At 34.2% G+C, this 17,697-nt stretch overlaps 2 protein-coding genes across 2 annotated transcripts; both read left to right on the top strand.

The window, feature by feature from the left end:
- Nucleotides 1–2,603: 2,603 nt before the first annotated feature.
- LOC108226075 (uncharacterized) lies at nucleotides 2,604–3,083 on the top strand. Its single transcript, XM_017401028.1, has one exon. The coding sequence runs from the start codon at nucleotides 2,604–2,606 to the stop codon at nucleotides 3,081–3,083; it is 480 nt and encodes a 159-aa protein (XP_017256517.1).
- A 4,161-nt stretch (nucleotides 3,084–7,244) lies between these two features.
- On the top strand, nucleotides 7,245–17,495 carry LOC108192872 (serine carboxypeptidase-like 2). The gene is made up of 14 exons (XM_017359380.2): nucleotides 7,245–7,570; nucleotides 7,646–7,791; nucleotides 8,842–8,918; nucleotides 9,055–9,174; nucleotides 9,370–9,472; nucleotides 9,555–9,592; nucleotides 9,684–9,785; nucleotides 10,937–11,023; nucleotides 11,143–11,298; nucleotides 16,425–16,496; nucleotides 16,583–16,728; nucleotides 16,865–16,978; nucleotides 17,070–17,124; nucleotides 17,224–17,495. Exons 1-14 carry the CDS (start codon nucleotides 7,428–7,430, stop codon nucleotides 17,314–17,316), a joined length of 1,452 nt encoding a protein of 483 aa, XP_017214869.1. The 5' UTR covers nucleotides 7,245–7,427; the 3' UTR covers nucleotides 17,317–17,495.
- Nucleotides 17,496–17,697: the final 202 nt, after the last annotated feature.

Raw genomic sequence — 17,697 nt, 5'->3', positions numbered from 1 at the left:
TGCTATAAAAAGGGAAATCCAATTGGTGAAAGTACCCATTAACGATTAATTGAAAAATTGACAATTAGTTTGAATGAATAATAAAAATTAATTTGATACTCTTGTACAACTATAAACATATATAGACTTATTCACTACAAACTCTTATACAAGAATCGAAAGATTGACTGATTATATTTTTCCTTACATCCCCCAGAAAAGCATGAAAGTTCCTTTTTAGATTTTTTCGTAAAAGTTGCCATCACATTTTTCAATATATATATCACATATTTAGGCTGTAAAACAACCTTTTAAAGAGATGACTTTTGATTAACAACAAATTTAGATCCCTCTTTTTCTAAACTTTTCATTTAGCCATTCTCTTTGACAATTATCTTGTTAACCATGAAAATGGAAGTATGAGATATCTCTTCATGATCATGTTGGTATCAATACTCTCGAGTCTCGACATAGCCAAAAATTCAGTTAGTGTTTTGTCCATCTTATTCATTATTGTAATTCATCAAAGAACAATATTAATTACTAAAAAATTAATATATAAAAAAATCTTTTAAAATCAACTACCCTCGATCAATTATGGGACCGTTTGGGTGAGCTTAAAATAAGTGCTTCTTACTTTAAGTAAAAAAAGTGAAGTGGAAGTTAGAAGTTAGTTAAGACTTATAAGTGATTAAAGTGTTTGGGAAAAAAGTAAAAGTCATGACACAAAAGCTAGGAATCCTAACTTTTTATAAGTGATTCTTGACTTTTTACACAAACGGTACGAATAAGTGCTTCTAGTTTATAACTCAAGAATTCATTATTGTAATTCATCAAAGAACAATATTAATTACTAAAAAATTAATATATAAAAAAATCTTTTAAAATCAACTACCCTCGATCAATTATGGGACCGTTTGGGTGAGCTTAAAATAAGTGCTTCTTACTTTAAGTAAAAAAAGTGAAGTGGAAGTTAGAAGTTAGTTAAGACTTATAAGTGATTAAAGTGTTTGGGAAAAAAGTAGAAGTCATGACACAAAAGCTAGGAATCCTAACTTTTTATAAGTGATTCTTGACTTTTTACACAAACGGTACGAATAAGTGCTTCTAGTTTATAACTCAAGAAGCGGGGCTTAAAACCTCCTCCCAAACACCCACTATATATACTCACGTAACAATCTTTTTTTAAGAGGCACCGCTGGGTACACTGCTTAACAGTTTTCATCAAAACTAAACCTACCATTTTTACCATCAGTTTAAGCTGTTAACATGATCAACCGACTAAACCGACTAGCCTAAAACCGACCACAAACATCAGTCAGTTTACACGTAATTAAAACCGACCATTTCTTGTCTTAACCAAACAGTTATATATTACGGTAAATTTTGCCTTTTTTTCCTCGTGATTATAATATCAAAATCAATTTGAAATTCTGAAGCAACTAGAATACCCCAAAAGTAGAAATACTTATATACAGGGTCATCTTTAGAATATCTAGACCAACGAGATCATGTTCTTACTGGTTGCAAATGGACAAGGCCTTACTCTGCTTCCCAACGAGCCACTCCTTGAAACATCCTTTAAACTTGTTCGAGCATTTTATATACATCAGTTCTGTCATATAAAACACGGCAAACTATACTGCTTACAGGGAGTTCGATCTATATAGAAAGCCGTCTTTCATGCCCAGTTTTGATGCCCCTTGCACAGGAGTATATATATGTTCGAACAATTTTCACAATCGGAGTTGTTATAAATAAGTTACATGAACTTATCTTGTTAGTAACGTCCATGAAGGATAAATAAATGATTAAATTACTGAATTATCAAGTGAACAACTGAAGCACTTGCACCTTTCTATTTTATTTGTGGGTACTGTCATAGCGGTAGATTCAAGGGTATCAATAGTGCCTTCACTGAAGTGTAGGTTTTTTGTTCTTTTCTATTGTTTAGTGACGATCGGTTTTGACCAACTCTCTTGTACTGCATGTAACCATATCTCCCTATCGTCTGTCAGATATCAGTGAAGCCTATTATAAACCATATGGCCGTATTTAATCATGCATACATATATAAACTGACGTTGATCAAATGAACTTAGGCTGAATGTCAAGCGCAACATACGAGACTGGGGTGCTTGGCTGGGCTTAAAAGTCCGGCTTCTGAGTTTATAAATTAAAAACACTTTTTTCGTATTGTTTATATAAAAAATCACGAAATATTTATAAGAACTTCAGAATACTAACTTTTGTTTCATGACGATCTACAGTTCTACTTCTTTCCTTTCAATCATTTATAAGTTTTAACTTCATCCTGTCTTCTAATTCACTTTTTTATCTATATTTTAAGCAAGAAACGTTTATTTTAAACTCACTCAAACGGTCTCACTATTGTAAATCAATATATAATATTGTAGGTTGTTTTCTTGCTCTAGATTAATATGGTCCGAATGTTGCGAGAAACTCACATATTCAACGTTTTCTCTAAATTGCCGTCCCATGCAACATTTAGTACCACAGTAAAGACAAACCAAGGTTAATACAATATAAATATGGGAGCTTTCATGTATGTGCATCCTTGTGAATAATACTTCTCTTCCACTAGTTTGCCACAATTCTTTAGGATGAAGAATGCAAAGACAAAGAAGCAACCCAAAATCATCTATTACCTCTCGGCACCTCTGAGATTACTTAGCAGTTGCAGAGATTTCTACACAAACACGCTCTGCGATTGTGGAAGGATAGGCCACGTAGGCCAGATGGCCAGCTACGTGGCAATACCTCATCAACTCTCACACTCCTCATTCTCGAGATCATCTAGTTTTAAGGAGAGCAAAGACATTGAGGATTTGAGGGAGCTTATTAGAGTGATGACTTTGAAGAACACCGAGAAGCATAGAACAAATGCAAATGATGGGAGAAAGGTGAAGGCCATTGTGGATAATAGTTCGAGTGGGAGGAGTTATAGTGGTGGGGTTGGCCAGATAGGGAGGATAGATGAAGATGCGCCTTGTGAGTTCGTCCAAGTTGTTGATGTTAACAAGAGTTCTTATCCGAGGTGTAGAAGCTATGCTCGGACCACGACTAGAAGAGTTTTACTTTAGTAAGATTTACACTTGTTTCTGGGATTGTATAATTTTTGTTATATTATCTAAAAGAAAGTATTGACAATTTGGTCAACACTGTGCTAGCTATACATGCAGAAGACTCACTTTGGTAGGGTGATTTTGAGGGGTTTTGATAACCCTGAAGGGGGTTGTCCTGTTTGGTGGACGATGCTATTTATCTGGTTTAATTTGATTACTTTTAACTTTTAAGTATCTGAATGAATCAATGTCGTTCCGGCTATATTCTATCCTACTGCTTCACATTTTACATCACATACTCTGTATGAATATTATCGACTATTTATTTGTGTTATAGCTTAAAATTCTTCTTTGATGTTTGTCGTTTGCCCTATTATGTTCAGATTAATGAAAGAGTTTTCTTTTTTGAGAAAAAAACATTGACTATTTCTTTATATATTATATCTTAAACATATAATTGTATAATTAGTGCATGTATAAATAAATTATAAATAATTTAAATAATTAATATTTCAGAATATTATGATCATATATCAGAATCATTCAGAAAAATGATTATCAAGTAATTATTTGATTCTTTCATGATTGAGAAATTTGAACTATTCAGATATAAATATTTAAATTTAACAAATGAATCTTATACGCTGTGGTCTTGAAGTGACTAAAAGTATACATACAGTTGTACTATAAAAATTTCTTTAAGTCCGAAAATTTTAATGGAGTTGGCAGCAATGCTATTGTGTTGCGTAATCCACTAAATTTCAACTTGAGAGTGTCTTCCAGGGATGAAGCTGAGTAGCTGAGTATGAGAGAGAGAAGAATATCCATAAATAATACACATCAAAACAGATTCGTTGGTTCCTTTTTACACTGAGGAGGTTGACAAATCGGAGTGATAAATTTTATCTTGTGATTATTCATAATGCTTATTTGAGGAAAGTTGAAAAAGAAACGGAGTTTGACACTGTACGTGCGGAGTGTCATCGAATTTTTTTGCTTACACTTCAGATATCTTTGTAAAAATTAAGGACAATCCTGAGTAGAGGAATAAGGGTCATTTGGATATGCTACTTGATGGGATCGACGAAGGACCCGATGGGATCGACGAAGGACCCAGTTGATCCATATAATTAAGGGTTCTCAACTTTTCCTCCATCTGGGCACGTCCAAGATGGAGACCTTGCAGCCTTTTAAAATATGCACGCCCAACATTAATCAACCCATTTTTGATACAATTGACCATTCATGATCATATCTGCGGTCCCAATACAAATACGGCTTATACACAATTTCGTCCATAATGAATTTTGGATATAATAGATTGGATACCAAACTTTTCTCAATCTACTTGGATTTTATTTAGTAATATATTTGATTAGCTCAGTAGATATTCATGAATTTATAATTACTTTTTCTTTCCCATCAGTTAAACGTGTCTTTAAAATATACTAAAATTTATATAAATATTAAAATGTGAAAATAAAGCACACGTATATCACACCTCTTGTACTTCTCCGTCCCTCTCATTTGTTTACATTGGGAGACGGAGGCTCGGCACGCATTCTAATTCTCTCGTAAAACGTATTCGATAAATTGTTTTGAATTTTTTTTTAGATAAAAATTTGATATTTAAATTTTTATGCAATTTTTTTTTAAAAAAAGATAATTTATATAACTATGTTTTATATGCGTCTTAAAATACGTGTCGAGCAGTGTGAAAAAACTGTAAAGAAAAGAAATGAGAAGGACAGAGGGAGTACCTTTTTTAGACTAATATAGGTGGTGTTTGGCTACGGCTTTTGAGCTCGGCTTCTCGATTTTATAAGTCAGAAACATTGGGTAAAGAGTCGAGAAATACTTATAAAAGATTGAAAATCTTGATATCAACTATAAATCTCTAACTTGCTTCTAACTTTTATTCTACTTCTTTACTTTAAGTAAAAAAGCACTAATTTTAAACTAATTGATCTCAAAACACTAATATAATCAAACATAAACAATTATTATATCAAATTTTCTATGGTGTGCCCATGGGCATACAATACTCGCTAAATTTCATGGAAATACTAACTTTTGATTGGTGGATTGGTAATAAATGTTAATGGCCCCTTTGCATTCACACCGATTCCACCAATCAAAATAGCCCTTTTTCATGTGAGTTTGTGATTATTTGGCCTGTTTGTATACCAGAAGCAGAAGCTGCTTCTGGCTTCTGCTTTTCTTGACCCGTTTGTGTAAAGAAGCAGAAGCACTTTTAAAAAGCTGAGAATCTTAGCTTCTCTCTCACAGCTTCTGCTTCTTTTCCAAACACTTTATTCACTTATTTACTTCTCATTTCTACTCCACTTCTCTAATTTAAGCAAGAAGTCACTTATTTTAAGTTTGCCCAAACGGCCTCATTCTATGCCCACACATCAGAAAGACCGTTATTATATTTTACTGTTTAACATAGTGTGGCAGTATTCCACCTGCAAGTCTTCCACCCTTCCACCTAACCCGAAGTGTGACATCTAATCAGCTACTGAGCACCTTAATATTTGTAATCATAATAAGAACTCTGTTTTGTTTTCTGTGCAACGTGATCATGCGAATAATTTAATATGTACTCTCAATTGTTTATATATGCCCATTCTAATTCTCTTATAAAATATCATTTGATAAAGAGTTAATTGTAATGGGCACCCCTTTGGTTTCGACTTATTCCACATTACACCTAATAGTTTTGGAAAATACACTTTGCATCCCTAGACTTTTAACCCGTAGACACTTTGCACCCTTTCCGTTAAATTCTGTCGTTACCGTTACTTTTTCAGGGGCATTTTGGGAAATTTAATTATATTTAATTAAAATCAGATCTTTATTTAAATTTTTTGATCATCTAAACGATATTTTTCGGAAAAACTTAAAGAACGAAAGTTGTAGAGAATAAAAGGATCTTTTTAGAACTATAAGGTTCAAAATTTTCGTAATTCTTTTTATAATTATTTTTAAAAAATTCAAAAATTAGCAATCTCGTAAAAATGAACAATCATTTTTAAATAATTATTTAAATTTTGAACCTTATTGTTCTAAAAAGATCTTTTTATTCTCTACAACTTTCGTTCTTTAAGTTTTTCCGAAAAATATCGTTTAGATGGTCAGAAAATTTAAATAAAAGTCTGATTTTAATTAAATATAATTAAATTTACCAAAATGCCCCTACAAAAGTTAACGGTAACGACAGAAATTAACGGAAAGGGTGCAAAGTGTCTACGGGTTAAAAGTCTGGGGCTGTAAAGTGTATTTTCCAAAACTATTAGGTGCAATGTGCAATAAGTCGAAACCAAAGGGGTGCCAATTGCAATTAACTCTTTGATAAATTATTTTGATTTTTTTTTATTATGAATAAAAATTTAATGTTTAAATATTGATACAATTTTTTTTTTTGAAAATAAGTTATGAAACTATATATTATATGTACTTTAAAGTACCTATCGATACACCGCTGGAACTACACCAGAGCCGTTCAACAATTTATCCTATTTTAGGGTCATTCTTTTTAGAAGTTAGAATGTCTCAAGTAAAACTATAATTTTTCCTTATAAAATAAATAATTGTAGTACAAGTTTGCATGTAATAACTATGCTTACACAAATTATTTGTTTTTATTTCAATCTAAAATTTATTTAGGTATCTAAATGAGGTTTTTTTCAAATTAAAAACCATACTTCTATTTTCCTAGTAACAAAAACTTTTTTTTTGAAATATTAGGTTCTAATATAAATTTATTTTGTATCTTATTCAATTCAGCAAGGATAACTCTAGTTTCTTAAAGTGATGAAAGTTTCATCAGTAAATTTCATATGTGAATTATACATACGGACGGGACATACGGTCACATGGAGAACAACCGTGCACTAATTTTACCTTCATCTAACAGTCAAAGTTCAGAGTTTATTTTTTCTCGCAAATACAAACACCTAACAAAGCCACTCTTGACGGACAGTGAATAATTTGGTCGTTCAATGTATTCACATAAAATCTTCATATATTATTCCCTTTGTCTCAAAATATATGCTCATTTCAATTTCTACTTTCTAAAATAATGAACCAATATTTAATAAATATATAGTCAATTAATAATATATATGACTTCTTGAAAATTCAAAGAATCAAGTAATTCGAAATTTTGTCAAAAAAAAAAAAATACTTCGAAATGGATATGTATAAATACTTTTGTTGAAGCATTAATGGGCAGAGTTCTGCAGTAGAGCGCAGTGCGAGCTTTCATTGAATTCAGCAGACAGCAGATACTAGGATACAACCTAATATCGTACAATAGATTTATCCTTCTACTCTTTTTGTCAGTCAGAAAAAACCAACATGACAAATCATACGAAATTCATCTCAAGTGTTTTGCTTCTCTTTCTTGTTATATCATATACACCAAACCCTACTTCTTCCCAGACGATTGTCAAGGCTTTGCCAGGATTTCCCGGGGAACTTCCCTTCAAACTTGAAACGGGGTATGTATGTAATTTTCTTTGTGGATCTATGGAGAAGTATGTATGTAATAAACCTTGTGTTTTTGGGTGTTGAAGATATGTTGAAGTGGGAGAGAGAGAAGATGTGGTGTTATTTTATTATTTTGTGGAATCTGAACGGAATCCGGCGACGGACCCTCTCTTGATCTGGATCGCCGGCGGGCCAGGTTGTTCTACTCTGCGTTCCTTCTTCTTTCAGATCGGTAAGTTCATTTTTCTAGTCTTTCACTTGCTATGGATATAGCCAACTCACTAGCATGTCAGATAAAAGAGTAATCAATCTCGCATCAATCTGCGTTCAATGCACTCAGCATTCACAACTAGGAGTATTTTAATATTTATTTGACCATTTGCATTAGAGTGCATACAAAATGCACCGGAGTATTTTAATGTTTATTAAATATTTATGTAGAATTTTAGTTAAATGGTTTTATAGAGTTGAAAATGCTCTTTGTAAATTTATAGTGATATAATAATTTTTTTTTTGAAAATTATTTCATTTGTCCCATTTAGTAGTATGCATTCAGAAAACTCACATGCATTTTAAGATTTTTACAAAATATGATTATATAAATCATTTTGAAATAAATTTTTTTCTCTGAATATATATCAAATTAAAAGGACCCTATATGGGTGATGCAGCGAGTACTAGTTTTCTCTCGATATCTCCGTCAATGACTCAGCTAGGTGCTAAATGTTTACGCAAGGTTCACTTATCCAAAGCAATAATACTCCGTTGTTTACATCCTTTTTTAGTAAACATATACAAGGAGACTGATGTTTGGAAAATGCCTACTACTATTCTATTCTGTGCGCTAGCTAGGTTGGAAATCTCAGACGCAATCGCACGCAGATACTCTTTCCATTTTGTTTCAGATGTCGTCTGAATTCTTCGGACACACTATTGTAGGTGTTTTGACACATAATAAAATATATATTATTTTAAAAAAAAAATTTCTAAATTATAATATTTATTTATTTTATGTTCAAAAGAAAATTTTAAATAAATAGTCAAAAAAGGTGTGTAAGAACGTCAAAGGATAAGCATAAAAATATTCCTTGTGAATATATCACTGGACTATATTAATCACTTCACAACTCTACTTGATCAAGCTTTTACACTGATATTGGAGTAGATAAGTTTTTGCGACTCACCCCTATAAAAATACCACTGTATTTGATTATCGTTACACGATGCACATGTCAAGAAAATATCTAACGGCCCCTTGTGTTATCATTTTTCGGTTTTGAAGGTCCGTTTACAATAGAATATTCAGACACCAGCAAAGAAATACCGGATTTGCATTTGAATCCATACTCTTGGACAAAGGTACCCAGATTTACTTATTAGTTTACTTCTGTACGTAACTACACTTGCCAACTTCGAGATTTAAAGAAAGAAGAGTCATTGACACGTTATATTCTTTTACTTGTGTACCTAACTATACTTTGCATCTGTTTGTTAGTTGGCTAATGTCATTTTCCTGGATGCGCCTACATCTGGATTTTCCTATGCAAAATCTCCAGAGACTTACACAAATAGTGATACTTTATCGGCAAAATACACTTATCAGTTTCTTCGCAAGGTAAAGATATCCGTTAAGTCGGGATCATTTTGCTAAAACTTGTATAATTACTAAAACACTATCAGCCTTTTCTGACAGAATTTTTAGCCTTCTTCCGTCGGAAGAGGCAAGAGTCTGCTGTCAAAAAAAGCCGATTTTTTTTGTAATTTTTGGAAAATCAATCTGCATTTGCTAAAATTGTTATCTCTGTTGCAGTGGCTCGAGAAACATCCCAAGTTTATCAGCAATCCTTTGTACGTCACTGGTATATCCTACTCAGGAATAACTATTCCGCTTATTGTTCAAGAGACATTTAACGGTATGGCTGCTCAAACTCTATACTCAACTGCTTTATTTATATTATTGTATAAATATCTTAATAATACACTAAATTGTTTTAGGTAATGAAGCTGGAAATGAGCCGAGAATTAATATTACAGTATGTAATTTGTGTGGCCCCCCTGATCACCGTCTATTCTTTATCAGCTTGTTTGTTTCTTTTATTCTAAATATAGTTGATATTCGCTCAGGGCTATATTATTGGAAACCCACTAACAGATAGGAACATCGACTTCAACACCCGAATTCCATATGCTCACCAGGTGGCGCTTCTATCAGATGAACTATATGAGGTACAGGTTAATATGCATTAACAAATATTTTCTGTAACATTCATTCGTTCTGCTAGAAGTAAAGTGATAAATTAGAATAACGGTTATTAAATGTATTGCACTAAAACAATTTAATGTCAATATGTTGAGGGTTGCAATTGTCTACATACGTGTTGCCCATAAAAAATTTGAATATTACATCAAGAAGTGTCGCTGTTGTGAAAAACAATGCTGTAGTAAGAGTATTTAAGTTGTCTACTGCAACACATTGAGTGATTTTGTTTCCAACTTGTTGCCTTTGACCCTAAGGTAAGGACTCATATACCAACACTTTCGTATTGACAAAAGTAATGCTTTAGCTAATGTTTTGACTTAGAAAAGCACTTTTTAAGTATATTCAGCATTGTGATAATTCTTTTCATTCATTGTGTGACTAGTATATCTTTCCTCACACTATTGTTCTTCCACTTCCCCTTCATGCATATTTTGTTTTATGAGAAAACACAAAACAGTTTTACATATCTTCTCCCACCCCTCACTCGAAAGCCGAACTCCTCGAGTCTCTCGTGAGTTTTACTTCGGTACTTGTAGACTGAATATTCCAACAAGTACCAAAGTACTACCTCCATCCCAAATTAGATGAGCTAGTTGACTTTGCGCACGTAACTTAAGGTGCATTGACCGTATAATTCTGAAATTTATTTTTTTAATATTTCTTTTGTAAATGAAAATTTCATATTTAAATTTTTATTTGGAAAAATAAAATTTCAAAAATAATTAATGTAGTTATGCGGTCAATGGACTTTAAAGTGCGTGTCCGAAGTCAACGAGTTTATCTAATTTGGGATGGAGGGTGTACATAACTAATCTCCTGTTTTGGGTCAATTATATTTGTACATGCAAAGTAAACAACTGATCTCCTGTTTGGGTCAATTATATTTGTACATGCATGTCTGTGTATATATGATATGGTTACTTTGGAAAGTGTGGTATTTAATTTGAATATGAGACCAAAGTTTAAGGATGCCTCGTTACTATTTCCCAACGTCATTATGAAGAGGGTAATGATTTTGTTTAACAATATTCATTTACTCGGACTCTTCTATGATAGTATAATGGGAGAGATAATCATATAGAAGGAATCTATAAGATTGTTTCTTTTTAATTTTCAGTCAACTAAAGCGCATTGCAATGGTGAGTACGTGAACGTTCATGCAAACAACAAATTATGTCAGAGTGATCTCCAAAAAGTTGATGAGGTTACAAGCTTTAATTTAATTCTTATTTTAAGCTAACTTTCTTGATTATAATTATTACTAATTTCAACAATTCAGAACATTTATTACTATGTACATATTTATATACACTTTACATGCAGTGCCTGGAGGACGTGTATATATATCAGATATTGGAACCAATTTGCACTCCAGAGACCAGCACCAGGAGTTTGCTGCAAAATATTGGTAGCTCAACTAAGAAGTATGAAGTCCCCCTCTCCCAGTCAGCCCAATTGAAGGGCCAACAATGGTGTCGGGTAACTTTTATCATGAAATTCATATCTTCTAAACTTCAAGACATGATTTAATTAGAATCTGCGTATTTGACATATTAATTATAAATGAGGTGACAGGATATAGTAGAGAATGTGGAAGAAAACCAAACTAATTAAAATACTTAAGTTTATCCTGGGACCTGGATTATCTACTAAAATACTGACTATTTATAATGTAGTACACGAGGAACTAAAAATTAAGTGAAGGGAGTAAGAATTAAGCTTCTTTATAAGTTCTCTAGAAATAAAGTGAAAAGGTAAAAAGTGAGCTGATTTCTGAATTCTCTTATATTATTGCAGTACTAAGCGTGTAAAGTGAGATAAGTGAGAGGGAGTGAATTGTAATTTGGTAAGGTGGTTAAAAGTTTGTTACAAAGTCATGGCTCAGCTAATGGCTATAAAAAGGCTGCAAGTCTGTACATTGAGATCAGAACAAATATTTCAGTAAATGAATACAATGCTCTAGCTATCTTCTATCTGTTATGCACATATCTTTTTCATTATGGTATCAGAGCCTCTCAGATGAGAGTGATAGTTAGGGTTTCTATCTTAATTCGATTTCTGTAGTTCGATTTCTGTAGCTGAGGTCTGTTCATGGCGTCGTCTTCGACCTCGAGGAACACTTATACTGAGATGCAAAATCCGCTGTATCTACATCCATCTGATGGACCTTTATCTGTAAGCGTTGAGAAGTTAACTGGATCGAGTGATTATCGCACCTGGAAGCGATCATTTGAGATTCAATTAGCTTCAAAACGAAAGCTCGGATTTGTAACTGGAGAGTTGATTCGCAATGGAACTGATGCAATTGAGAATGCACAATGGGAAACGTGCAACAATCTGGTAATTTCCTGGCTTCATAACTCGGTTTCGGATTCCATACGCAAATCGATACTGTTTTTTAATACGGCTCGAGAAATTTGGCTGATTTTGGAGAAGCGATTTGCTGTAACTAATGGATCTCGAAAATATAAACTGTCTAAGGATCTATTTGCTATACATCAAGAGAAATTGAGTGTTGTTGAGTTTTATACGAATTTGAGCAGTATTTGGGATGAACTTGAGGCTATGAACATGCTTCCTGTATTAGTCAATCCAACACCAGAGATGACTAGACTATTAGCTATGTTACATACTCAAAAAGAAGAAGCAAAACTGTTTTACTTCCTTAATGGACTCAATGACACATATAGTGCTTTAAGAAGTCAATTGTTGATGACTACACCTTTGCCAACAGTAGAAGTAGCTTGTTCTGTTATACAGCAAGAGGAAAATCAAAGAGAAGTACTGAAACTGTCTGGTGATGATGAAATTTCTGCTATGTACAGTAAAGGTGTGAACACTAATGTTGGAAAGGATGTTACCTGCACTAATTGTCACAAGAAAGGACACTCTGTGGACAAGTGTTGGTTCAAAATAGGTTTTCCTGACTGGTATAATAAGAATGGTAAGAAACCAGGTGCAAAGCCTATGACAGGTGGAGGTAAACGTCAAGTGCCAAAATATAGCAACAATGCTGCTCAGAATACTGACATAAAAGGCTCAGACTCAAGTGTGCATCTCACAGCATCACAACTGACACAGTTGTTAAAACTTCTACCTCAGTCAAATAAGGAAAAGGAAATTGATGATGAATTTGATTCATTTTCTGGTATGGTCACCTGTCATTCTGCACAGAGTAAGACTTTCCAATGGATCATGGATTCTGGTGCGTCAGATCACATGACTGCATCTTTGGAACATCTTACAAATGTGACTCCAGTTGACTCAAATTCTACAATTAATCTGCCAACTGGTGCTGCAACAATTATTACACATGTTGGAGATTTGGTCCTTTCTAATGGTTTGAAACTTAACAAAGTTTTGTATGTGCCACAGTTTCAACATAATTTGCTTTCAATTCATAAGCTGGCTGCTGAAAATAACTGTAATGTGAAGTTCCAACAAGATCACTGTGAAATCATAGACAATACTACAGGACTGGCAAGAGCTACAGGAAATCTGGTTAATGGCTTATACTATCTATCAGACAGGAATGTTGCTTCACAACAATGTTCAGCTTATGCAGCAGAGAAAAATCAAAAGATATGGAGTTTGTGGCATCATAGATTAGGACATGTGTCCAAAGGCATTCTGTCCAGAATTGCAGAGGTCAAGGATGTTGCAACTGCAGATAACCAGATATGTGTAACTTGTCCTCTGGCAAAATTTTCAAAACTTTCTTATGAAAAGAGTTCAAGTTATGCAAATGCAATATTTGATTTGGTTCATTTTGATACTTGGGGACCTTACAGGACACCTACTAGAGATAAGTATAAATACTTTCTGACAATTGTAGATGATCACTCTAGAATGGTGTGGGTGTACCTCATGCAGTGCAAATCTGATTTTCTAGCAAAGTTCAAGGCATTTTATGAATATGTACACACTCATTTTAAAAAAAGAGTGAAGGTGTTGAGGTCTGATAATGCTCCTGAGTTCAGTGATAGTAAGTGCAAGGACTTTTATACATCTAAGGGCATAATCCACCAAACTTCATGTGTGAATAGACCTCAACAAAATGCAAGAGTAGAAAGGAAGCACAGAAATATTCTGGAGATTGCCAGAGCCTTGAGAATTCAAGGGAATTTGGATTTGAAATTTTGGGGGGACTGCATCATGACTGCTGTCTATATTTTGAATAGAATTCCAACTCAAGTATTGGATTACAAAGTGCCATATGAAGTGCTTTTTGAAGAACCAGTGGATTATGATGAATTTAAAGTGTTTGGATGTCTAGCATTTGCTGCACCTGGAAGTTCAAATACTGATAAGTTTGCTAACAAGGCTTTTCCTTGTGTTTTTCTTGGATATCCCCCACACCAAAAGGGTTACAGATTATTAAATCTAGTAACAAATGAGGTCTTTGTATCCAGAGATGTAAAATTTCATGAGAATGTATTTCCATTTCATAAGGAGTCTGTTGAATCCTACATGACTCCAGTTCCTGCCATTATGCCTCATACTGCATCATCATATGTTACAGATGACATACTGGATCATTCTGCATATATATCAGATGATCAACTTGAGGTTCCTCATGAGTCTGCAACTGGTCCATCTCACTCTGAGTCCTCTGAGCAAAATGCTGAGGCCATTGTGCTAAGAAGGTCTGGCAGACAAGTAAAGAAACCTGTGTGGTTAAATTCTTATTCCACTGCAATGGCTCAAGCTGAGTGTTATGAGACTGCCACAAATGTACCTGTGAGCAATCAATTCAATTGCTTTCAGGCATCCCTCAGTATGACTGCAGATCCAGTCTACTTTGCTGAAGCAGTTCAACATGATCATTGGGTAAATGCAATGAACTTGGAATTGGATGCCTTGGAGAAAAATCAGACTTGGGATATAGTTCCCTTGCCTGAAGGACACAAATCTATTGGTTCTAAATGGTTGTACAAGACAAAGTACAATCCAGATGGCACTATAGAAAGACATAAGTCCAGACTTGTGATCTTAGGTTGCAAGCAGACTTATGGAATTGACTATGAGCAGACATTTGCTCCTGTAGCAAAAATGTCAACTGTGAGAGCATTGCTAGCTGTTACTGCAATGTATGATTGGGTGGCAGTGCAAATGGATGTCACTAATGCATTTTTGCATGGTGACTTGGAAGAAACAGTGTACATGAAATTGCCACAAGGATATAGTGGTTTAGGGAGTAGAATTGTAAAAGGAATGACTGTTCAGAAGAATCTCTCTAAGATTGAATTTGTCTGCAGACTTAAGAAAAGTCTGTATGGTTTAAGACAGGCTCCAAGGCAGTGGAACAAGAAGCTTACTGATACATTACTGGAAATTGGATTTACTCAATCTAAGAGTGATTACAGCTTATTTTCAAAGAATTCAGGAGAAGTGTTAACACTGGTATTAGTATATGTGGATGATCTTTTGATTGCTGGTAATAACTGTGCTGCAATCAATGATCTCAAACATATGCTATCTCAAGTTTTTCATATGAAGGATTTAGGAGCTGTGAGGTATTTTCTTGGCATTGAAATTGACAGATCTGCCTCAGGATTCTTCTTATCTCAAAAGAAGTATGTGACAGATTTGCTGAAAGCTCATGATGTGATAAATGTTACTCCTCTTAAAGTCCCTCTGGATGCTCATCTCAAACTAAGTCCTACTGCAGGCCAAGCTCTGACTAATCCACATCCATATCAGCAACTTCTAGGCAAACTCATATATTTGACTGTTACCAGACCAGATATCAATTATGCAGTGCATACTTTGGCACAGTTCATGCACTCTCCTACTGATGTTCATATGCAGGCTGCAAAGAGGTTGCTGAGATATTTGTCTGGTACCAAGAATCAAGGTTTATTGCTGGCTTCTTCATCTGCTGCAGAATTAACTGCTTTTTCTGACTCAGACTGGGCTAGCTGTCCTTTTACCAGGAGGTCAACTACTGGATTTTGTTTACTTCTTGGTCATTCACTCATCTCTTGGAAAAGTAAGAAGCAAAATGTGGTTGCCAGGTCTTCTGCTGAGGCAGAATACAGAGCAATGGCTCATACAGCTTGTGAATTAACCTGGATGACAGCATTACTCAAGGATATGGGATTGACTCTTCCACCAGCTGTGCTCAAATGTGATAATGTGGCAGCCATTTCAATAGCTGCTAATCCAGTTCAGCATGAAAGGACTAAACATATTGAGCTGGATTGCCATTATGTTAGAGACAAAGTAAAATCTGGAGAAATTGTCACACAGTATGTGCCTTCAACTTCTCAGCTTGCTGATCTTCTTACCAAGCCTATCTCTGTTAGGCAACATCATTTTCTGCTATCCAAGCTTGGTGCTTCTGGTTATCCATCTGCACAGCTTGAGGGGGAGTATTGCAGTACTAAGCGTGTAAAGTGAGATAAGTGAGAGGGAGTGAATTGTAATTTGGTAAGGTGGTTAAAAGTTTGTTACAAAGTCATGGCTCAGCTAATGGCTATAAAAAGGCTGCAAGTCTGTACATTGAGATCAGAACAAATATTTCAGTAAATGAATACAATGCTCTAGCTATCTTCTATCTGTTATGCACATATCTTTTTCATTATATATCCTTTTGTGTTTAGGAAAATACATATCTGTACACTGACGTTTGGGCGAATGTTCCATCAGTACGAAAAGCACTGAATATCCGGGAGGTATGCCATTTATGGATGAGTTAGCGAGTACTCTTGTTTGCCAGAATCTTAATTCTAAATGATTACTAATATCTTATAAACAACAGGGAACTATTGGAGAGTGGGTTAGATGCAATGCTGATCACTATATTATTGGTAAAAATGATACTGTTAACTATGCTTACGATGTCTCTAGTACTCTTGCTAATCATCGAAACTTCACAAAAAAAAATTGCCGAGCACTTATAATAAGGTAAACTTTCTCGCAGTAATATTTGTTTTTTTCTTATCATTACTGGTAACATCAGGTTTCTTTGTTAATTATTATGACATACTATTATTTACCAAGAGCATGTGGGCTAATACTCTTGTAATGTTTCATAAAACAGTGGGGATCACGACATGGCCTTTTCACACTTAGGAACTAAGAAGTGGATACACAGTCTAAATTTAGATGTTGATAGTACCTGGGCACCATGGTTTGTCAAGCAACAAGTAGCGGGGTATGTTTTTCAATAAAAATGGGTTAAAAAAGATTCTCGATTCTAACTTTCTCGATCCTAAGTTTGAATTTATGTTCTTAATCTCTTACAGATACACCGAGTCATTTTCACATGATAACTTTACCTTAACATTTGCGACTGTTAAGGTACAAAATTACGTATTCCATATCATTCCTGAAAAATAGTCATATCTGTTTAATGATTTCCTCACAAATTCAAACATTTTCTGTGCCTGACTTTGACAGGGTGGAGGTCATGCAGCTCAAGAGTTCAAGCCTGAAGAATGTCTAGCTATGGTCAATAGGTGGTTTGATCATAAACCCCTTTATAGTGTCTAATATTAAGGCACCTTCTTGGGCACAATTGAGCATGGGGCTTAGAGTGCGTTATTGCTTTAATATATTTGCGAGCACTATGTCTGTAAATCTAGTTTGCAAATATATACTCCGGCCAAATTTCTTCATAGCAGAAAGGTCGTGGCCATAAAATTTTCCATTAGGCTTTTGATTTCTATTCCCATTGATACTCAAATGAACAATGATATTAAATTTATCAAATGAAAAACCTTAAAAATGAAATGATTTGCTAAAACAAGTAGCTTGTATATACATATTTAAAATGAAATTACACCTATTTAACATGTTAGTCTAGCTAAATTAAACGATTTTCAAGTGAACCAATTTATTGAATGTTTTCTTGTTTTAAGATTCTCTCGTAGA

The sequence above is a fragment of the Daucus carota genome, chromosome 6 (assembly GCF_001625215.2).
Source record: "Daucus carota subsp. sativus chromosome 6, DH1 v3.0, whole genome shotgun sequence".
Classification (NCBI taxonomy): domain Eukaryota; kingdom Viridiplantae; phylum Streptophyta; class Magnoliopsida; order Apiales; family Apiaceae; genus Daucus; species Daucus carota.
The sequence above is the reverse complement of the archived record's forward strand: the minus strand, read 5'-3'. Positions and strand labels throughout refer to the sequence as shown.